The sequence below is a fragment of the Erpetoichthys calabaricus genome, chromosome 1, assembly GCF_900747795.2.
Source record: "Erpetoichthys calabaricus chromosome 1, fErpCal1.3, whole genome shotgun sequence".
Taxonomy (NCBI): domain Eukaryota; kingdom Metazoa; phylum Chordata; class Cladistia; order Polypteriformes; family Polypteridae; genus Erpetoichthys; species Erpetoichthys calabaricus.
Window position 1 is genome coordinate 288,629,214 of NC_041394.2, and position 24,554 is coordinate 288,653,767.

General features: G+C 37.0%; 1 protein-coding gene across 1 annotated transcript in view; it reads right to left on the reverse strand.

Moving 5' to 3' along the window:
- LOC114662653 (serine/threonine-protein kinase 38-like) overlaps window positions 1-24,554 on the reverse strand; it is a 109,922-nt gene that overhangs the window by 5,308 nt on the left and 80,060 nt on the right. Inside the window, exons 9-13 of the mRNA XM_028816249.2 lie at window positions 18,785-18,846; window positions 16,468-16,585; window positions 15,206-15,329; window positions 14,977-15,072; window positions 6,916-7,007 (exon numbers count right to left, since the gene is read on the reverse strand). Coding sequence (XP_028672082.1) covers window positions 6,916-7,007; window positions 14,977-15,072; window positions 15,206-15,329; window positions 16,468-16,585; window positions 18,785-18,846 — 492 coding nt within the window. The remainder of the gene's footprint in view (window positions 1-6,915; window positions 7,008-14,976; window positions 15,073-15,205; window positions 15,330-16,467; window positions 16,586-18,784; window positions 18,847-24,554) is intronic.

Below are 24,554 nucleotides of genomic sequence, written 5' to 3' on the forward strand. Positions count from 1 at the left end.
GATTGCCCATCCCCCTACTGGGCATTCCAACATGAATGACAAATCATTCTACTGTCAATGTTTGTCAATAGAGATAACATGGCTATGTCCTTGATTTCATGATTCTGATAACAATGGATGTGACAAACACCTGAGCTCAGTAATGTGGAGGGATGTCTACCTACCTTTCAGCCACATAGTGTATAATCTAACCTGTTTGGAGACAATGGATTTGGAGTGCAGAAGTTCAATGCAGAAGTAGTAGTCTTACTGACAGGGTTCAGCACTCTGGTGGGAATGATAATAAATGGGTTTGACTAGGAGGAAAAGTCTGCCTGACTTGAAATATAATGGTGAAATGTTACTGAATTTCTGTGCTGGTCAAGCCTGTCCATTATAAATAATATGCTCCAATACAGGCCAAATGTTCAGTAAAAAGAGGCTTTAAGTTATAAGCTAATTACCACTTGGATATGTGCTTATTTAGACAGTGTCTAAGTGTCTGTTGGACAGACATGGAAAAGTCAAATATGTAGTGACAGTTTACAGCAAAAGTCTAACAAATGCCTCTGTTGAGGCTGACAAATTCTTACCAACAGAGGAGTTTCTCCCTTCAGCTCAGGAGGTTAGAGACGTGGAGCTTAAATGGACGCTTTCAAGAGATCAGCGGCTGCAAGGAATTGTGGCTAGTCTGCTGCCAGTCAAAATGGCAACCACATGATCTGTCATTGAACAAGTGTGAGAAGCTGACAAGTTTAAGAAAAAGGAATTCTACAACATAAATAAGGCAGCAGCTACATCGGTGGCTATGGCAAAGGTTCACGTGTGAGCGTAGATCGGCGAGGCTTTTCTGGAAAGCTTTTGTAGAGCATTAAAGGGGTTCTGGATAATTATATGACAACTTTAACAACATCCCACCTTCCCTTCCATAGTTGTCCTCAGCAAAAAAAAGGGAAATACTGTAACGACTTCAACTAGGGAGAAACTCCTTAGCCTAGAGGACGCACCCTCCTTTGGTTGAAGCTTTGCAAAGCTTTAGATAAGGGGTACTGCTATGTGATATTGATACAATTCAGTATCATGATATTTAACCAATATATCACAATATTATATTTAAAAATCAATTATTATAGTATGTTAATACAAATAATACTGTGCCTCCAAAGCACCAGGACTTTGTCAATAAGGTATGTTGACATCTTTAATAATTACTTTTAATAAGTATTTAAAAATTAAACCAGAAAAAAACAACTATTCCTAGAAAGAGAATTTGCTTTTATTTACATTATTTAGTATAAACTATTCTTTTAAAACAATCTTAACAAATATTGTAATGCATTCATCAAATTATAATTAACTTTTACTAGACACTACCTAAAATGTTTCAAATGTGCAAAACTGTACAAAAAATAACCACCAAAAATTGCTCACTTAAATAGATACTTTAGCTCTATTTGTAATGCAGATGTAGAGAGCCTGTGATTTTATTATCTCAACATTCTGAGAACTGTCACTGGTTGCGGGTCAGAAAGACTAGCTTATCTACAATGTTAGAGTGATGCTCTATGCCAAGTAACATGTTTCCACCTCTACTAAATGCTGTTTCAGATGGGGAAGTAGTTGCAGGAATATATTAAGTACTAGGGGGCTCTACTCCCTGCTCACTTTGCTTGCCAACCCCTGTGCGGGTGCTACACGCAAGCCACTTTGTGGCTCTGCCTCTCACGTATGGGGAAACAGATGCACAATTTAAACAGATTGCTATTTTCATGGGAATTGTTACATATGAATTATAGACCTAACTATTTTACATTACAGAGAATGATTAACCATAGTAAAAAATAGTGAAACATAATAAATTGAAAGAAAATTATGTTTGTTGCATTAGAGGTATTAATTGTGTTATACATTTTCTTTCTGTTTGGCTTTGAAATTAACACACAAATACTTTTTAAACTTACACTTTTACTGTAAAACTTCAGTAAAAACAATATTTGGAATTAAATTTTCATCAATATCACTTTAAATTTTGATTCTGTGTTTGGAATTACATCGTGACAATGCAACATATAACTGCCTGTGAGTGAATATCATGTCTCTCTCTAATAAATAAACCGACTTTTTCAAATATTTGTCCCTGTGATTTGTTAATTGTCATAGCAAAAGCTATTCTAACGGGAAACTGTAAACGTTTTAATACGAATGGCATATCAAGATCTCCTTTGGTGTCTAAAGTTATCCATGGAAGATATACTACATTACCTTTCTTGTCACCTGTTAAAGTATTACATGTCAGAATTGTTCAACCAATTTTGAATACAATTAATCTTGTTCTGTTGCATAGCCCATCACTCATATATAAATTACACAATAGCATTACGATACATCATTCTTTCAACAGTAATCCGGCCGGTAGAAGACCGGATGGTGTTAACGGTTGTCGATATTTTACGGGATATTGTAAGTTGATGTTTTCATCTTCCGCACAGTCACCACCAACTGTTTCAGCATAGTCTACTGATACGCATTTAACCAATTTGCCGTGTAACTGATCATCAATTTTTGTGTTAATTCGTTGGACTTAATTGTTTCTCTGTGCTAGGATTGCCCGTGTACTCAATTCTTCAATAAGATTTGGACATAAGTCTTCTTTAATTGGGAATTTAAAGTGAGGAAAATGTAAAAATTTGTAAGAGCTGAGAGCGCAGGAACGGTGTCTGAGAAAAGCATTCACACCAATGAGTGGTGAGAGAATCATGTGTGTGTGCCGTTAACCGTAAATGGTTGAGAGGAGGGTGGGACTTGAAAAAATCTCTTGGCAATAGTCTTGTCTCGCGGGACTTGAAAAAATCTCTTGGCAATAGTCTCATCTCAAGATTTTTTTTTATAATAGATTTCTTTGTAAGGTGACACACTCAAGGTACATTGATTTTATTGGTTTTCCACTACAGTAGAGGATCATACTCACTGTTTGCATCAGCCATTTATAGACAGATTCGCAAGTCTTTCTCAGTTGCATGTCTACTGGCAAGACCAATTTCTGAGCTTTTTGGAGTTCTCTTAATCCTGCTATACATGGAACTTTCAGGAAATACTATTATATACCCTGGGTCTTTAGTGACCTGGTATATATAAATCAAGCCACACATAACCATAAGTGTGCACACTTTTTAAATACCTCTTCGCTGAACACCATACTTTTTTTTTTAAAAAAACAATTTCCTACAAAGCATAGAATAATAACAAATTACAGTCATATTGTGTTAGTCTGCACAATAATCACAGGCCACAGTTACATTTTTGTGATCACTGCAACATCATGGCTCTTGGCACATAGTACAGCAGTGAGGTTTTCTGAAGTCCAGTGATACTTGCACCTTCTATTTTTTTATCCAATTTTGCTTCTATGAGATGCTGTTTCTGGTGATGTGGCTCGTGTCTACAATTTCCTGCCCCTAACATTTCTGATCTGATCTGATGTAGATTTATTGTTCTGCACTGCCTCACTTTGTGTTGTTTGCTTGTCTCCCCACAGCCTGCTTGATTCTCTGACTTCTTCTGCAATTAAAATACATGGTTTTTAAAGACTTAATGGTCCATTAATTCTTTAAAGAATTAATACGTGGTCTTTAAAGGACTTGTGGTCCTGATAATACCTTCATAATAACCAACAAGATAGAAACGCAAACGTAACAAACATATATACAGTGGTGTGAAAAACTATTTGTCCCCTTCCTGATTTCTTATTCTTTTGCATGTTTGTCACACAAAATGTTTCTGATCATCAAACACATTTAACCATTAGTCAAATATAACACAAGTAAACACAAAATGCAGTTTGTAAATGGTGGTTTTTATTATTTAGGGAGAAAAAAAAATCCAAACCTACATGGCCCTGTGTGAAAAAGTAATTGCCCCCTGAACCTAATAACTGGTTGGGCCACCCTTAGCAGCAATAACTGCAATCAAGCGTTTGCGATAACTTGCAATGAGTCTTTTACAGCGCTCTGGAGGAATTTTGGCCCACTCATCTTTGCAAAATTGTTGTAATTCAGCTTTATTTGAGGGTTTTCTAGCATGAACCGCCTTTTTAAGGTCATGCCATAGCATCTCAATTGGATTCAGGTCAGGACTTTGACTAGGCCACTCCAAAGTCTTCATTTTGTTTTTCTTCAGCCATTCAGAGGTGGATTTGCTGGTGTGTTTTGGGTCATTGTCCTGTTGCAGCACCCAAGATCGCTTCAGCTTGAGTTGACGAACAGATGGCCGGACATTCTCCTTCAGGATTTTTTGGTAGACAGTAGAATTCATGGTTCCATCTATCACAGCAAGCCTTCCAGGTCCTGAAGCAGCAAAACAACCCCAGACCATCACACTACCACCACCATATTTTACTGTTGGTATGATGCTCTTTTTCTGAAATGCTGTGTTCCTTTTACGCCAGATGTAACGGGACATTTGCCTTCCAAAAAGTTCAACTTTTGACTCATCAGTCCACAAGGTATTTTCCCAAAAGTCTTGGCAATCATTGAGATATTTCTTAGCAAAATTGAGACGAGCCCTAATGTTCTTTTTGCTTAACAGTGGTTTGCGTCTTGGAAATCTGCCATGCAGGCCGTTTTTGTCCAGTCTCTTTCTTATGGTGGAGTCGTGAACACTGACCTTAATTGAGGCAAGTGAGGCCTGCAGTTCTTTAGACGTTGTCCTGGGGTCTTTTGTGACCTCTCGGATGAGTCGTCTCTGCGCTCTTGGGGTAATTTTGGTCGGCCGGCCACTCCTGGGAAGGTTCACCACTGTTCCATGTTTTTGCCATTTGTGGATAATGGCTCTCACTGTGGTTCGCTGGAGTCCCAAAGCTTTAGAAATGGCTTTATAACCTTTACCAGACTGATAGATCTCAATTACTTCTGTTCTCATTTGTTCCTGAATTTCTTTGGATCTTGGCATGATGTCTAGCTTTTGAGGTGCTTTTGGTCTACTTCTCTGTGTCAGGCAGCTCCTATTTAAGTGATTTCTTGATTGAAACAGGTGTGGCAGTAATCAGGCCTGGGGGTGGCTACGGAAATTGAACTCAGGTGTGATACACCACAGTTAGGTTATTTTTTAACAAGGGGGCAATTACTTTTTCACACAGGGCCATGTTGGTTTGGATTTTTTTTCTCCCTAAATAATAAAAACCATCATTTAAAAACTGCATTTTGTGTTTACTTGTGTTATATTTGACTAATGGTTAAATGTGTTTGATGATCAGAAACACTTTGTGTGACAAACATGCAAAAGAATAAGAAATCAGGAAGGGGGCAAATAGTTTTTCACACCACTGTAGATATAAGAAATAATGAAAAAAAAAACACTGCTTATTCAAGCCCTGTTTTCAAATGCAGCTCTCAAAGTGCACATGTAAGAAAACAGACACTTCACCATGTAGAACCTTAAAGTCACATTGTGCCATGTGTTCCAGAGGCAATGTGTTTTTGGAAAGAAATATCTAAATGCTTTCCCCTTACAAGAGGATGAGGTATGACATTTGTAAGCAATTATTAGTTGACAGTTCGTATTACTATAGTGCTTATACAGTATATGGTTTGATTGTGTGGATAGACCATAGATTCATTCTGCATGCTAAATAGCCAATTGATTTAAGAACTGGTCTTTTCGTTTGCATTCTTCATACTTTTGTGTGAGCACTGCTTTAGTGACGTAAGTGAGACTTAGCATTATATGCCTGTGGCCTAAGGTATTTTCAGTAAGTTTTTCAATTCTCATTTTACACTATATAAACTGGACTCATTAGGCTCTGTTAAATGTATCATCAAAATTCATAATTTTGTTCATGGATTTGTTTAATTGTCATACAAGCATCCACTTGCGAATGACTCAGTGATTGTAAACTGTCTTCGTTTCACTTTCCATAGTGCTGCATCTCAAAAGAAGCTGCAGCCTGTCTTTTCAGACACTTTCTGTATAAAGTATGCTACTGTGGCTACTCTTGAAGTGTGCAAAAAGGTTTCTTGTGTTGCCATCAATGTGCCTCTTACAAAGTTTACAGATTACATTAATTTGATCCAAATTCTGTTCTCTGCTTGCAGAAAAGATAACGTTTTTGTTTTGGAAGCACACATGTAAACCTGCCAGTGAGGCCATATTGTAGGCTGTCGAGTTTGCATCGTGAATAGGCAGCGAAGTCCAATTAATGTTATTTAAAGAGTTAGCCTATTTACCTTAATGCAACAATTTCTCTGGGTCGGGCAGCTGAAATGCCAACATTTTATTAATAAAATTATGATACACACACGTATAAAGGTTGTAAACTATCCTTTACTGTTAAAACTAAAAATCCTTATTGTGTGAAACCAGTGCCAATATACCAGTAAAGGCAATATAAAACACAGCACTAGAAGGGGAGCCAATTTTTGTTAGTGAGGTGAGTAACTGAGGATTAAAAAGCTTCACTGAAGTTCTTAGTGAATTGACATTTATTGAGTGGTTTAATGACTGTCTCAGTTTATAGTTACAGCATATGCACTTTAACATGTTACCGTTGTCTGCATTTGTCCAAAACAAATGCCTGCCAGCCTGGTAACTATGGAGTTAAAAATGATTCATTATGAGGCAGAGAAATGGAGAATGGATGTTGTCCAATTATACTGATTTATAGTATACATTCAAATATAAGATTATAGCTTAATTTTAATACAACTGACATTTTATATATATATATATATATATATATATATATATAAATAATATATATAAAACCACAGGCAATGTAAATGATCTGAACATGAAATTGAACTTAAAATTAAAGTAGAAAATGGCTTAAGTACTGTTTATTACCTTCAATATTTCATTATACACTGTACACTTCCTGTAAATTCTACAATAACTTACGACGACTTATTAGTTTTAAATTATTACACGTCAAGTATTACTTACCAGGCTGTAAGATATCAGATTCTGGGAATTCATCAAAGTTGGATGTGTCATCAATACTTTTTATTTCAATTGAAATGGCTGCTGGTCGCTCCCTATATAATGAAAGTTCAGTTCAGTAACTCTTTATAATTATATTCAGTTATTTACAAACATCATATTTAGTTAAAAAAAAACTGCATGCAAAATAAAGTCCAAGTGTGCAATATGTCATTTTACTGTGCATGTAAGCAATGCTATAAACATTTAGGATGTCTGGGCTGTAACAGATCTGTTGCAACAGGGATTCTGTTTAATAATGTATGACAGAAACTCAAAGCCAACTAGTAAAAATATTGTATATTTCCTAAAATTACTGAACTATTAAATGAATACTGCCATCAACCACACTGTGTAAGTCATCTAGTTGATCTTGCACATCTACAGTATACAATGATACATTTATTTGACAGAATATCAGTATTAACATCATCTTTAATACATTGCAATTTGTAGTATTACCCACATTAGCCAGAAGAAATCTTTTTTTTCCCCCACTTTCTGTAGTTTGGGTTATAGTCTGGGGTGAGAATTTTTTCATATCATTCTGCACCACCAACCACTTCTCCTTCAGCTTTATCCCCTCTACCTCCATTTTGGAGTACCTCTTTATTTAAGTGTCCTAATACCTTTTGCTCTACGTAAGTAAACCACCTTAGTATGTTTCGGCTCAGCGTAACACTAATCATCTCCTCAACAAGTCTTCCTCTTAATTCTGTACTTGTCTCTTTCACACTGTGACACTTCACACATCCATCTGATTATTCTTATCTCTGTTGTTTCCAGCTTTGCTTCATGTTCTGCTTTCACTGGCCATGCCTTAATCTCATACAGAACTTTACTCCTCACACAGCTTTCACAAACGTTTCCTTTAAATGCCAGAGCAGATCTGAATAAGTCTGAATAAGAGATAGCTGCTGGAATTTCTTCCACACACTGATGTTTCAACACCTCTGTCTGGACATCGGTCACCAAATTAGCAAGTCTTCCCAATGTTCTCCAAAACATTTCCATTGTTGATATCTAACATTTACTGCATCACTATTCTGCACCCATCTAACATACTTTCTACAGTTAAAAGTTTCATGCCTGCCCACAGACTACCATTCACACCACTACATGTTATGTGTGCCCACCTGTACATTGCATTGAGTTACACCCCTACTGCATATGCTGCATGGTCATTTATCCACTTCTTTTATACCTCCTGCTCCTTTGCTTCTAGTCATCATTTTGGCATTTCCTGCATGACTTTGAGGCATTCCGTTTCAAAAAATCTTTACATCTCATTATCTTCTCCTTCAATGCCACTTCATCTTTTGCAGTTAATACAAGATCATCAGCATACTAGAACTCCCACTGTAATCCTTCATTCACCTCTGTAGACTGTAATGAGCAGAGTTTTTCTTTCTGATTTTCAGCAGTCCTTTCACACAATCATGATGCACAGGTGTGCTAAACCATTCACCTTCAGGACCTTCTGTTGCCTTCAACATTTCTAACACCTTCAGCTAGGTGCACTGCTTTACCAATCATCTGCACTTTTGTTATCTCTTCTTTCCAAAGCTTATTGATTGGTCCTTCTGTTTTTTTTTCCTACAGCAAACATCATCTCTTTCATTCCCCTAATTTAGCATCATCTTCAAGTAATTTTCCATGTATTAATCTCCTTACTATCAAGCACAATTATCCCTACAGCATTTTCCAAGCAATTCACACCTAACACATTCCGTCTTTCTTTTACCATCTATTTCATGATGCAGAACATATTCCTATTCCTCATTCTGCAGCTTGCTTATAAAACCCTGGTCTCTTGGCTTCTCACCCTCATGCAATTGATGTTTTGAACTTGAAATCTCTTGTCTGAAGAGATAAAAATGTCCTTCCACTCTTAAGGGTAACTTTTTTTTGACTGTTAAAACATGTCAAATCATGTGCCTTGATCATTATTTCCTCATTTATGATTTCAGAAGCTAACTTTAAAGATGACTGGCTAAAAGCACTCCAGGAACAACAATGACCAGACAATAACTGATCAACCCTCAGCATGTGCCTTTATTTATTTATTTAGGCCTGGTAATTGTACATTGTACATAATTTTAACATAACTGAAAAAAAATATTTTGAGGATGGCTTGCAGCCAGAGAAAATTTGAATGATTCCAACAATACTTGTACATCTTCATAAAATGAAGAACCGATAACTTATGTGACCACCAGGGGGCACACCAGCTCCCCAAACCAGATACAGACAAATGCAAGGCACAAGCCACAAGAGAAGCACAACACGTTTTTATTTACAAGGGGGAAATGATTTTCTTTCGTTTCCCGCCACACAGAACCAAGAGTATGGCACAAATAAAGCTGGACACCGCACTTTGATTTCTTTTCTTTTTCTTCCTCTCTGTCTCCTTCTGCCTCCACTCCTCATCCAGCAAGCTTTATCCTCCTCCTCCCAACTCTGGCTTCCCGAGTGAAATGAGGCGGCCCCTTTTATGCTGCACCTGGGAGCACTTGAGGTGGCCCATCAGCATTATCCGGAAGTGCTCCCAGGTGTCTTGGAAGCCCATTGTATTATGGCTCTGACTTCTCCTACAGCGCCCTCTACAGGCACCCACGGAACCCAACAGGGCTGTGCTGAACTCTAACTCTACTGTAGCCCTTTGGGAATCCGAGGCACTGCTGCAATCCAGCGCTCTGGAGGAGGTAGTGCCCTCTGCATGTCCGCTCCCCCAGACCATCCACTAAGGAGGCATCCCAGCTGTCCATCACACTTGTCAATATCAACACAGGAACTCACTTACATTGGTTCCATTTTATGTAGTCATAATAAATGTATGTCTTAGTAGTGCTGGGCAGTATACCGGTTCATACCGAAAACCGTTTATCTTTGTTATGATATGGATTTTTCTTATACCGCAACACCAGTTTAAGTTGCCTAAATAAACGCTCAGAATGTGGCGCTAGAGGTGGGCAGTATGACCAAAATTCTATATCACGGTATTTTTCAAAATTATACTGGTTTCACGGTATTCAACGGTATTTTTTTCCCCATGCATTAGTGGATGTTAAGCACATTTTCCACTGCAATTACTGCAGTAGACTGGCTAAGAATAACCTATTAGACTGTTATGAGAATTGTACATCGTACAAAAAGGCATTTTAATGTGCACACAAGTATTAATCCAGGTTTGCATGGCCCCATAAAGTGATAGTTTTCAAGGGGGTGGCACTAAAGAGAAGGAATCACATTGCATGACAGATGCAGTCAAAATATAGAACCTTTAATTGAACAAATTTTGCAAAAGCTTAAACTATGATTTTGACAACATATTTTCAACCATCCAAAGAGGCATTTAGACTTAGTAAAATATCCAGAGGTGTTTGTCAAAAGTTGGATTGCACTGAACACGTCTTAGAAAAGGAATAAATAGTAAATATTTTTTGTAAACCAACTACACTTTCTGTTAATGTTAACAATCTCTGTCCACTGACACGTTAAAGTGACTTTTTAAACAATTTTACCATCATTAAACTGCATAATATTTAAACTAATAAATAATAACAATAAAATGCATAATAGTATTACTGATAGTTGCACCATTACTTCAAGGCTTCAAGCCCAGGTAAATTACACAGTATTCACCAAATTAAAATAAAATAAAACAACTGCAATCTTGGTGATGACAATGTCATGACATCTTACCAACTGTACCATCATATGGACCTTGCTTCAAGCTAAGCTATATACATAAATAATAAAAACTGCAACTTGCATTTATAATGCTGTTTGTGGTATAGCCGTATGGAAGCGCATTAAATGGGCCACTGTGAAGAAAAAAAAAATATGACACGGAAGAAAAAAACAAACTATATGTCGAGAATAAATTCGACATGTTGACTATGTCAAGATTAAAGTCGACATTTCCACTTTATTCTCAGTTTATTTTATAATTAAAGTAGAATGTTGTAAACTAAACTTCATCCTAAAATCAATGTTTAATTTACTAGATTTTCTCAAACCCCGTCACAAGTTAATGCAGCACATCAAATACTTTGTGTTAATCACCACACGATAAACGTCTTTGTGAAATTAAAACTAGTTATTAACTTAGCCGACGGAGTGTTCAGAACTTTAAAAATATCTTCGTTATACATGTTTAATTATGCCATCCATTCAGAGTTGCGCCCATCTCTGAACGAGTCGATAGCACATCGCAGAATGAATACAAGCAAAACATACACTAGCAAGTACAAAAACAAGTACAACTTGGCTTGCAGTATTATCCAGTAGTATAGAAACAGTATTTACACACCTGACCTTTTAAAACTAAAGTATCTCCAGGCGACGGATGTGACTCCTTTTTTTCGGCAAAAGTTCTTCTGTTCATCACATGTTCAACTTTACTTTTAGTTCAGTTTCAGAATGCTCTCTGTCCATTTTCACCGCGCAGAATACCTATGCTACCGTCCACTATTTGGTGGTGTAGCAGTGAAAAAGAGCCCTAGTGCAACAAATCTGTGTTTAGCGGTGTAACAGTGAAAAAGGTCCCCACTTAAACAGTTTCCCGCTGCGCCACGCTCCGAACGTCGTTTAGGCAATTTAAACCGGTGTTGCGGTATAAGAAAAATCCATATCATAATAAAAAGAAAAAACGGTTTTCAGTATGAACCGGTATACCACCCAGCACTATGTGGCGCAGTGGGAAACTGTTTAAGGGGGGACCTTTTTCACTGCTACATCACTAAACAGATAAAATGGAGTACACGTATTAGTGGAAGTGTTGCGCGGGGGCTCTTTTACACTACTGCACCGCTAAATGGGCATGCAACGGAGTACAAGCAGTAGTATATGCACAGTGAAAATGGACAAAGAACATTCCAAAACTGAAGCTGTAGCAGACGATAAAGTTGAACATGATGACATAGAAGAACGTTGCCTGGAGATACTTTTGTTTTAAAAGGTCGGATGTGGACCATTATGTTCAAATCTGTGATACTGTTTCTATACTACTGGATAATACTGCAAGCCAAGTTGTACTTGTTTTATTTTTTTTCAATACAGTGTAATGTACCTGGGTGCTATGTAATAGTGTGATGACATGTTGACTTTATTCTCTACATTTCTACTGGATTCTCGCCGTTTATGTCAAGTTTAAAGTCGACATGTTGACTTTATTCTCGTAATTTGTCATTAAAGAAGAACATCGTAAACTAAACTTCATCGTAAAATGAATATTTAATTTACTTGATTTTCTCAAACCCCATCATAAGTTATGTAGCACATTAAATGCTTTGTGTTAAGTATTCCCCTAGCCATGTTAAATCAGCACGTGCTTCTTAAACTGACGTCTTGTACTGAGGAGGCGCCGGCAGCAATCGCCGCACAGAATACATTCACTTCATGATATTCCTGCTCCCTGAACATTTAGAATGCTAAGATAATACTTGATATAATTTTCATGATGAAATGCATTAAAGCATGTATTAATCATGTGGGGGCACGATGGCGTGGAGGTTGCACTGCTGCCTCGCAGAAAGGGGGTCTCGGGTGTACCCTGCCTTGAATTTGCATGTTTTTCTGGTGGGTTTACTCGGCGTGCTTCGGTTTCCTTTCAAAGTCATGTAGGATGTGGGGTTTTGTTATGTTATATTGACCCTGCTAGTGTATGTTTTGCTCGTATTCACCCTGCGATGTGCTGGCATTCAGAATTTGCTCCTGCCTTGCACACAATGCTTGTTGGGAAATGTCGACTTTAATCTCGACCAAGATTAACGTGGAAATGTCGAGAGTAAAGTCAATATGTTGACTTTATTCTCGACATATAGTTTTTTGTTTTTTTTTCTTCACCGTGGCCCTAATACAATTCCATGGGGCTACACCACAAATAGCATTATAAATGCAAGTTGCAGTTTTATTATTTATGTATATAGCTTAGCCTGAAGCAAGGTCCATATTAATGCAATTTGCCTAAATGATGGTTCAGTTGGTAAAGATGTCATCACCAAGTTGCACTTGTTTTATTTTATTTTTATTTGGTGAATACTGTGTAATGCACCTGGGCTTGAAGTCTTGAAGTAATAGTATTACTGAAGTTGCACTATTTATTTTATTGTTATTATTTATTAGTTTAAATATTATGCAGTTTAATGATGGTAAAGTTGTTTAAAAAGTCACTTTAAATTGGCAGTGGACAGAGACTGTTAACATTAACAGAAAGTGTAGTTGGTTTACAAAAAATATTTACTAATTATTCCTTTTCTAAGACATGTTCAGTGCAATACAACTTTTGACAAGCACCTCTGGATATTTTACCAAGTCTAAATGCCTCTTTGGATGGTTGAAAATATGTTGTCAAAATTTTAGTTTAAGTTGTTTGAAAAATTTGTTCAATAAAAAGGTTCTATATTTTGAATGCAACTGTCATGAAATGTGATTCCTTCTCTTCATTAGTGCCACCCTCTTGAAAACTATCACTTTATGATGCCATGCAAACCTGTATTAATACATGTGTGCACATTAAAATGTTTTTTTTGTACAATTCTCATTACAGTGGAATAGGTTATTTTTAGCCAGTCTACTGCAGTAATTGCAGTGGAAAATGTGCTTAACATCCACTAATGCATGGGAAAAAAATACAGTTGAATACCGTGAAACCGGTATAATTTTGAAAAATACCGTGATATAGAATTTTGGTCATACCGCCCAGCACTATGTCTTAGCAATATTTATTATATCAACCTGTTCAGATTTTATAACTGTATCACAAAACTGAAAACACCTCAATATTCTAGACTACAGAATCAAACACAACATGGCTGGTATTGGGACTACAGATAACAGAAGCTGCATGGAACCCAGGGTGCTAGTACAATGCATATTATTATTTTTTTCCTACTGCGACTGTGTAATGCAAAAAACCACTCCAGTAAAGAATTAAATATGATGCACATTTAATCAAAAAATATTTATTATATTTGTATATACTCTCTGCAATTGAACTTTGAGTCATATAGCTCTCTAATAGTTCTCTCCAAGCGTCAGTGTTAGCAGCATTATTACCCTCAGTAGCACAGTAGAAGAATTTAATTGAGTTAAATTGCAAAACTGCTGTTTGTAATAGAATTACTTGCCTTGACTTGGGATCAATTACAGGAAATTGGGGTGTGTACTTTTTTTTTTTTTTTTTTTTTTTGTACAATGATAAATTGGGTGTTACTTGGTAGCTTTTTAAGTTTTTTACACTCTTGTTTCTAGCAGTGTTGGGGAAATTTACTTTTAAAAGTAACTTAGTTATTATACTTGTTAATGACAAAAAAAATAAATACATGGTATGTAAACTACCAGTTTTAGAACACCTCAGTTTTTCCGTTTTTATGGAAATGCACATAGTTTAATGTTCATGTTTCATGAAATCAAGGCATAAAACAAATAAACAATGCCAAATAAAAAAATAAGTAAAGGAATCATTAAGTGCACAAAATTCTATTCACATTTTTGATTCACCAAAGTAGCCACCTTTTGCTAATATAACAGCCAATGTGTGGTAACCCCTTTGATTCAGAATGCCAGCCACTCCATGCAAGTCACCCACTCTGCCTCCAGCAAAAAGAACCCCAGACCACCACACTTCCTCCTCCATGTCTGACAGTTGGTGTCACACGCTGAGGAATCATCCTTTCACCAACTCGATGGCGTATAAACACCCTGCGTGATGAACCAAAGATTTCAAATTTTGATTCATCGGTCCATAATACTTTCTTCCAGTCTGCAGTGGTTCACAGCCAGTATTTCCAGGTCCTATTTTGTCCTTTAATGAAAGGCTTTCCTACTGCCACATGCCCTGTCAATCCTGCAGCACAAAGTTTCCTCTTCACAGTAGAAACTGAGACTTGTAAAAATATTTTGTGGCGTTTTGACGAAACACAATGATACATTAAGAAATTAGAGTGCAGTTACTGACAAAGTAACCAAGCAAGACTGTATGAAATTTAAGGTTTAGAAGTGGCAGGCAGGCAAACACACCTTATGTGTTCCCAGTCTACTGGTACAAAGAAGGGGTGACTTTTTATTTCCTCTATGCCATTAGCACCAACTCTGTTGTCTGCATCATTACAGAACCTATATCAAAACAAAAGAATGCATTATAAACCAATTGCTTTAAAAGAACAATAATAAATAGAGTAGATAAAATAATTAACATTAATTTAAAGACGGTGCCATTTTAAAGATATTTTTGGTTTATTTAACAGACCTTAAAATCAAGTCCTTCGCTTTCTCAGAAATTGGCACTTCTGGAGGAAAAACTAGTGTCTCTTTCCAATTCATAACCTTTCGGTATGTTTCCTGAGGTGTTTCAGAACAGAATGGAGGATATCCTGGGAAAAACAAAAACAATGCTAGGTTTTATTTCTTAATTCACAAAGTTCAAAACTCAAAATGAAAGAATAGTTCAAATTTCTCACGGATAAAGTAAAATATTTTCTGTATTCATTTCATTTTTTCAGCTCATTTAAATGTGTTAGGTTTAGGAGTAAACTACAGTATTTCTTTCAAAATTATTTTATAAAATATTAATCTTTTTCTAATAAAAACACTATCCTGGTTCTACAATTTTTTTTAAATTATTGTGTATGTACATTTCACTTGATAAAACTAATTATGGCACAAGAAATCCAAATCTGGATTGTAAAATCTGATACTCACTAAAAACAAATTATAAGGTGTCATTCTAGATTAAAATACAGTCTTACATATTGCATCTTTCATTTTGAAGTACACCTCAAATTACTTTTAATATCGTACAGTACAGTTTCAGCAACCATTTTCTTTGAGGCTGATCACAAAGGTTAAATTACATTCTGAAGAAGAAACAGTAACTGAATAAGGTGAGACTTGAAAATGTTTTAAGGTCCAACCTTTTCAAAATACTTGTAAAAGAATTACTTATTAACTTGTCATCATTAATGACAACACAAAGAATATCAAAATACCTTAATGCTTTGCATGTATTAGCAAGTATGTATAAAATCACACAACAGTGAACTGTAACAGATCTATTCCAAACAAAACTTTCACAAACCACAACAGAACATTGTGTTTTACAAAGTAAATTCATAGCAAAAAGATAACAAAGCTATTTTAAACATACAGATCAGCCAATACACCAGACCCCCACTAAATGAACACAAGACATAATACACAAGTACTAAATGAAAATCAATAAGTAAAATGTTATCTTTATGAACGAATGTTCTATTGTTTGCTGCTACCACAAAAACCAAACAACACATACATTAGAAAATAGTGATCAGAAGCAGAAAAAGAAATTCTTCGGAAACTGGCAATACATCATATAAAGGTTGGGCACACTAAGCAAACTCTTGTTTCATAATGGAGTAATAAATATAGATTTACATTTATCCAACAGTAAACTTTATTGTTGTTCTTTGCAAAATCCTATAGAGTAGTGTTGTTGAATAAAAAAAGAAAACAGCAAAAACAAAAATACTGTACCTATCAACATTTCATACATTATGACTCCCAAAGACCACCAATCACAGAGTTTATTATAGCCAGTCTGCATGAATACCTCCGGAGCAATATAGTCTGGTGTTCCCACAGTTGAATACGCCTTAGTGAGGGAGGAAAAAAAGATTAAGAAAAAGAAGAGATGATTAGTGTTACTGAAACATTTCATTCAATTTTAAACCATAGGATTGACAGATTGGGGGTTTAATGAGTGATGGACATGGAAACACCCTTTAACAAAACTACAATTAACCAAATCACAAATTTAACAAAACTTTGGACAGTCTAATGCTCCAATCACACACTATGGGACAAATGGGATGAAATCTCATATGGTGAATGCATTTCAAAATGATTGAACCAATTAGGACAATTTACAGATAACAATGCTACCCAAATTATTTGAGTAGTGGCATGAAAATTACCTCTCAGTTTGTTCAACAATATATAATAAAAAAAAAATTGTCAGGCGAGTCAGAGACTCTATGGTTGAATTGCATTTTTAGTAATGCAATACATACTTACTATGTTTAATTTGCTTTTTAATTATACTAAAACGAGTTGAACTGTAATTGCTTTCTTCTGTTGCTCAAGTAGCAAATCAACAGTGATCTCCCAAAATGGCAGTAGGAAATTCACAAGAACACAACAAAGTGGGAAATTTAAAAATCAAAAGTGGAAAATTCAAATATTTCCACAGCACATGAAAGTAGCATAACAATATTATGGCTACCTGCAAGAGTAAAGCAAATACGTTAACTATTAATTACAGACTAGCAACTGGAAAACTCCACTTTTGCTGTCAAAAATTCCTTATTACAATGCAGAGAAAAGCCAAGCAAAATGACACCTTTTATTGGCTAACTAGAAAGATTACAATATGCAAGCTTTCGAGGCAACTCAGGCCCCTTCTTCAGGCAAGATGTAATACAGAAACTGAAGTTTCCTATGTTTATATACACACTCTAGGACAAGAAACAACATTGGTAAATCTTTAAATGAGAGATTTTGTATGTAAAAAATTAATAGATTCATTCAGGCTAGGGTTAATTTAGCAAGAGAGAAAAGAACAATGTATTGTCAAGATCTCTGGATAAGATAACTGTCCAACAAGGTCTTTTGAAGTTTGTAATGAGTTTTTCAAAACAATGTGGGTCTGTAGACAGGTTGTCTGTCATTCTGAGAGATGTAAACAATCCTCATATCTGGCCATAAAACTCTTGTCTTTATTCAATCCATGTTGTAAAGTATTAAATTTTAGCATGAGTTTAACTTCCCATTCTTTTCTCTCTTGCTGTGTTTTGAAATTGCCCATAAGCACTGTGACCTTAAAGTCCTTCTCACAGTGTCCATGGCTGTTGAAGTGGGCCGCCACAGGAACATCTGTGTTGCCATGTTTAATGTGGAACCTGTGTAAGTTCATTCTCTGGCGGAGTGTTTGTCCAGTTTCTCCCACATAGAGTGCAGTGTCAGGACATTTCATGCAGAAAATTAGGTAGACTACATTAGATGATCTGCAGGAAAATGATCCCTTGATGTGATGTTCGAGTCGGCAGTGTGGTATAACTATACGGTCTGTATCATAGATGTGGGCACATGTTTTGCATCTTTTCTGTAGGCATGGAGATGTGCCATTTTCTGTTGGTTCACTTAGGGAGCCTCGGACAATTAATTGTTGAAGGTTTGGTGGTTGTCTGTATGCCAGGAGGGGAGGTTCAGGAAATACATTTTTCAGTGTTTGGTCATTGTTTAGTATTGGCTGAAGTTCTTTTATAATTTTTCGAAGTGTTTCAAGATGTGGGTTGTAGGTGACAACAAGGGGGATGCGATCCTTGTTGTCTTTGTTTTTATATTCCAGAAGGTTGTCTCTGGGTATTACAATGCAGAAACTCTATTATAAGAATTAACAGATATAAAGAATATTTAGACATCTTACCTAAGTGGTTATTAAATCTAAAACTAATTCTATGGTATTAAAATCAAAACAAGTCGCTCAACTCTTCTCTGTAAGAAGAAATGTTTTCTGACATTTGTAGTAACTTTAGACAATATACCTAAGCCCCTACTCTCTTTGTGAAAGATCTGAAGCAGTTTTAAGGAAAAAGTACGAAGATAATTAGAAGCAAAAATTTGCAGTATTATAAGATGGATGTAGCTGTAGCCTATATAAAACAGACATCAAAAGAAGTCATAGTACATTTAAACATAACATCAACTAAACCATCACAATAAATTATTCTGAGATTAGACGGCAATAAGTATTTAATCAGGAAAAATATCAAACAACATTCAAAATACTCACTAACTGCCTTCTGTTTTTCTTCCATGTTTCTGCTTTCCTTTTAGAATTCATGTTCTGAAAAGCTATTATAAAAATATGTCCTTATTACAACAAAGGAAATCTATACTTGATATTCAGTACTATGATCAACAGGTCTATATTAATTTCCTGAAATTTATCTTTTGACATGTTTTCTTTCATTAATTTTAGCTTTGTCTTGCCAATGGGTTATTTGAATCTCTAATTGAACTTACTGTACATGTTCAACCATAATTAAACCATCACATTCATTTTAGTTAATAATTTAAGTACCACCACTAATCTGTTTATTGTACAGGAAGGAAAGGAATAGAACACCAAAATTAACTATGTCAAAATGTGAACATGAAATAACATAGGACAGAGTGAAAAAATGAAAAGGTAATTAAACAGTATTCTGTTCAACTTCCATATATAAAAATATATTAGGTGCTTGGTGCTTCTTGGTGATTGGGCATTTCTACTTGAATTGAATGTTCACCTATTGGCCTCATCAAGTTTTAAAACTCAAGAACTGCTTGTAAATAGAAAGCAAACAATCTGGATGATGAAATGAAAATAAGAAGTCTGGACCGGACCACACCACACCAAGGAAATGAGGCATAACAAAACAAGAATTTGGAATACTGGGGATACCCCCATCTGTTTCAGAGGATATCATACTTTGTTAGAGTTGAACTACACCTCCTAAACTTCTAGTGTCTGCAATCAAGTCAACACCAGTGAAAAAACCAGTGTCAAAAATTTGTTGCATTACACTTAAAACATTCTGCTTTATGATGTGCTATGAAACAGACAAATAACAATGCAGATGGAGAAATTGGATAATTAGTTGTAGAGCACATAGAAATGTGTTCTCTGTTTTCAGAAAACCTGTGGCAAAATCCATTTTTCCATTCTTTGCTTCCATCTGGCAAATAACTTAATTTATCCACTTCAAGCCCATAATTAAAAAGTCTTTATGTGCTACATTTTTATGTACATATTAGACATTACAGTAATCCCTCGCTATATCGCACTTCGCCTTCGCGGCTTCACTCTATCGCGGATTTATATGTAAGCATATTTAAATATATATCACGGATTTTTTGCTGGTTCGTGGATTTCTGTGGACAATGGGTCTTTTAATTTCTGGTACATGCTTCCTCAGTTGGTTTGCCCAGTGATTTCATACAAGGGATGCTATTGGCAGATGGCTGAGAAGCTACCCAACTCACTTTTCTCTCTCTCTCTTGGCGCTGACATTCTCTGATCCTGACGTAGGGGGACTGAGCAGGGGGGCTGTTCGCACACCTAGACGATAGGGACGCTTGTCTAAAAATGCTGAAAGATTATCTTCATGTTGCTCCCTTCTGTGCAGCTGCTTCGTGAAGCGACATGCTGCACGGTGCTTCGCATACTTAAAAATCAATACGTGCCCTACGAGCTTTTGATTGTTTGTTTTTCTCTGTCTCTCTCTCTTTCTCTGCTCCTGACGGAAGGGGGTGTGAGCTGCCGCCTTCAACAGCTTTGTGCCGCGGTGCTTCGCATACTTAAAAGCCAAACTGCCCTATTGATTTGTTTGCTTTTCTCTCCCTTTCTGACATCCTGTGCTCCTGACGCGCACTCCTTTGAAGAGGGAAGATATGTTTGCATTCTTTTAATTGTGAGACGGAACTGTCATCTCTGTCTTGTCATGGAGCACAGTTTAAACTTTTGAAAAAGAGACAAATGTTTGTTTTGCAGTGTTTGAATAACGTTCCTGTCTCTCTACAACCTCCTGTGTTTCTGTGCAAATCTGTGACCCAAGCAAGACAATATAAAAATAACCATATAAACATATGGTTTCTACTTCGCGGATTTTCACCTTTCGCGGGGGGTTCTGGAACGCAACCTCCGCGATGGAGGAGGGATTACTGTAATCCCGTTACAATAACGGGCGCTAGAACAGTAGTGCATAAACATTAGTAGGAACAGTCTATATTAAATGGCAAGGGACCTTGACCTCATTCATAATAAAAATAAAATAGAAAAGTATATGACAATTATAATTAATATTACATTTATCCTCTCCTCTGTGGCTGTTGATTGATGTGTTGTGTCTGTTTGAAGATCTCTTATCCTGCCTCTCTCTATTTTAGCTTGCTGTGGCGTCTCTCCAGCAAGTACTGTGCAGTTCCCCAGCAAGTATTTTAATCTGTGCTGGCATGCAGCTGATTGTATGTGTGGCGTCTCCCCAGCAATGGATTTTATGTGCGTGAAAATAAATCTACGTTTAAAAGTCATCTTATTGTAATATCATGAAAATTTGTATATTTAAGAAAATCCCTTCAACGACTGACACTTTACACTTTACCGGGCCAAGTTTCTTAATCGCAAATCTGACATCCTCAGAGTGAACACTTGCACAACAACAAACACTAATCCCACCTCCTTGGGGAAGCTGGTCTCCGTGTCTCAGTACCCGATTGGATTTTTCGTGCATTATGTTTTAGGTGTTACCTCATTTACCGAAATCCGATTGGATCGGCCGCACGATATTTGAAGCATCTGCTAGAGGCCGGTGACTCTGCCACTCATTCCGCCCTTCCCTGTACTTCCACCTTGTCTGTAATATGCGTTTAACTTTCTGTCACAACAGTGGGCAATCAGCAGAGTATCCCCAGGAACTGATGTAATGTGTGGCATGCAGCTGATAATCGTGGCTGTGGCGTCTCTCCAGCAAGTACTGTGCAGTTCCTCAGCAAGTATTTTAATCTGTGCTGGCGTGCAGCTGATTATTGTATGTGTGGCGTCTCCCAAGCAACGGATTTTATGTGCGTAGCCGCGAGTACCCAATCAGCACTCTCCCCAGCAATGATGTCCTTTATTAAAAAGTGCCCCACGCATGCGCACTTCACCAGAAGACACACACACACGGACACATGGACGCACACAGGGGTTTTATTAAAGAGGATTGCATGTAATTTTTGGGTATAGTATTATGTTTCTGCTTTTCTGTACTTGTAAATGTGCAGAGTACTCAAACCTTGTAAATTTAAAGCGCACTCTATCAACATGTACATAATTAAATATCCCTAAAAAGAATTATGAAATATATAGATATCACAATATTCAGGTCACACAAGGAAAACAACTGCCATTATTGACCAAGAAAAAAGAAAAAGGCAACCGATTCTAAAAATGACTAAATTCATCCCAAGTGCCAGTGAAAAGCAATCAGAAACTAGTCAAGTCAAGTCAACTTTATTTATAAAGCACTTTACATACAACAGCCGCTGACCAAAGTGCTGAACACAGGCTAAAATAAATTTTAAACAAAAGCAAAATAATAAATAAGTAAATAAAATACAATAAATAAAACTAATTAAAACATAGTAAAAACAACTAAACAGAGTTAAAACAGAGTAAAATCAACTGCTCACACAGGATCAAATGCCAAACCAAAAAGGTAAGTCTTAAGAGCAGACTTAAAAATGGGCAGTGAATTCCAGAGCCTTGGAGCCACAACAGAAAAAGCCCTATCCCCCCTGAGCTTTCGCTGAGTCCTAGGCACATCCAGAAGTAGCTGACCAGCTGATCTGAGTGAGCGGGAAGGAGAGTGCATATGCAGCAACTCAGCGAGGTAGGGCGGAGCAAGCCCATTTAAGGACTTAAAAACAAATAAAAGAATCTTAAAATGAACTCTAAGCTGAACAGGCAGCCAGTGCAGTGAGGATAATACAGGTGTAATGTGCTCATTCTTTCGCGTGCCAGTTAAAAGGCGTGCAGCAGCATTTTGCCCCAGCTGCAGCCGAGACAGGGTGGACTGGCTAACACCAACATACAACGAATTACAATAGTCCAACCGGGTTGTAATGAAGGCGTGGATTACTGTTGTAAATTGATCTTTGGAAAGAATGTTTTTTTATCTTCGCCAAACGTCTTAGCTGAAAAAAAAAAAAAAAGATTTCACCACCGCACGGATCTGACCATCCAGTCTAAAATCCTCATCTATCCTAAAACCCAAATTTGTAATAACAGGCGTACCATATTGTGCAAGGGGACCCAATCCACAGGAGCAGAAGTAGAAATAGACCCACTGGTGCCCCCAGGACCAAAAAACTATAACCTCTGTCTTATTTTCATTAAAATTTAAGGAGTTCACTGCCATCCAAGCTTTCACCTCTTCTAGGCACATACCAAAGTTTGTATGGAGTAAGCATCCTTGCGTTTTGAGGGGTACATAAACCTTAGTATCGTCTGCATAACAATGGAAAAGCAATTTTATGCTTTCTAAGAATAGAACCAAGAGGCAGGAGATACAAAGAAAATAGCAGAGGACCAAGTATGGAGCCTTGCGGAACCCCACATGATAGTAAAGCAGAGGAGGATCTAAATTCATCTAGCCTCACTGAAAATGTTCACTACTATTCATTGGCTTACAAGTTAGGCCAGGTTTATACTTCATGTGATGCGACGCATGCCCCAGAGGACACTCCTGCTACGCAAGCGTTTTACTGTTTATACTTGCACGTGTACTTTACGTAACTCTGAAGGAATCCACCAGGTGGCAGTGTGAGATTTCACAGTGAGAACAGGTTCGGCTTCACTGTGTTGTGAATTGCCTGAAATACCCATTAAATTCCGAGGATACCTTACCGCAATATCTCTAAAAGGATGTTTAATGATTAAATCCACCAATCCAGGGATGTGTCCATTCCAGCAAGCATTAGGCATGAGGCAGAAACAATCCCTAGATGGGGCATCAGCTTATCGCAAGGTGAATACAAGCACTCACATACTGTACACTAGCATCATTTTAGTGTCACCAGATATGCATATCTTTGGAAGGAAACTGGATCAAACTGGAAACCCAGCAGGAAAACAAGTAAACTCCAGGCAGGGAATACCAGCGACGTGACTACCTGTGAGACAGCAGTGCTACCGCTCCGCCACCGTGTCACCCCTATGTGTGTAATTATTAACAATATTCATTATTTAAATTAATTACTTATCTGTAAAATACACTGCCTGGTCAAAAAAAAGTCGCCACCAAAAAAAAAAAAAAAAGGTCACACACTCTTAATATTTCGTTGGACCGCCTTTAGCTTTGATTACGGCACGCATTCGCTGTGGCTTTGTTTCGATAAGCTTCTGCAATGTCTCAAGATTTAGTTCCATCCAGTGTTGCATTAATTTTTCACCAAGATCTTGCATGATGGGTGCATCACTTCATCTGCCTCTTACCCTGACGCGCCCATCACTCTGGAACAGGGTAAATCTGGACTCATCAGACCACATGACCCTCTTCCATTGCTCCAGAGTCCAATCTTTATGCTCCCTAGCAAATTGAAGCCTTTTTTTCCAGTTTGCCTCACTGATTAGTGGTTTTCTTACGGCTACACAGCTGTTCAGTCCCAATCCCTTCAGTTCCCTTCGCATTGTGCGTGTGGAAATGCTCTTACTTTCACTATTAAACATAGACCTGAGTTCTACTGTTTTTTTTTCATCAATTTGATTTCACCAAATGTTTAAGTGATCGCCGTTCACGATCATTCAGGATTTTTTTCCGGCCACATTTCTTCCTCGAAGACAATGGGTCCCCACTATCCTTCCAGCTTTTAATAATGCGTTGGACAGTTCTTAACCCAATTTTAGTAGTTTCTGCAATCTCCTTAGATGTTTTCTCTATTTGATGCATGCCAATGATTTGACCCTTCTCAAACAGACTAACATCTTTTCCACGACCACGAGATGTGTCTTTCAACATGGTTGTTTAAGAAATGAGAAG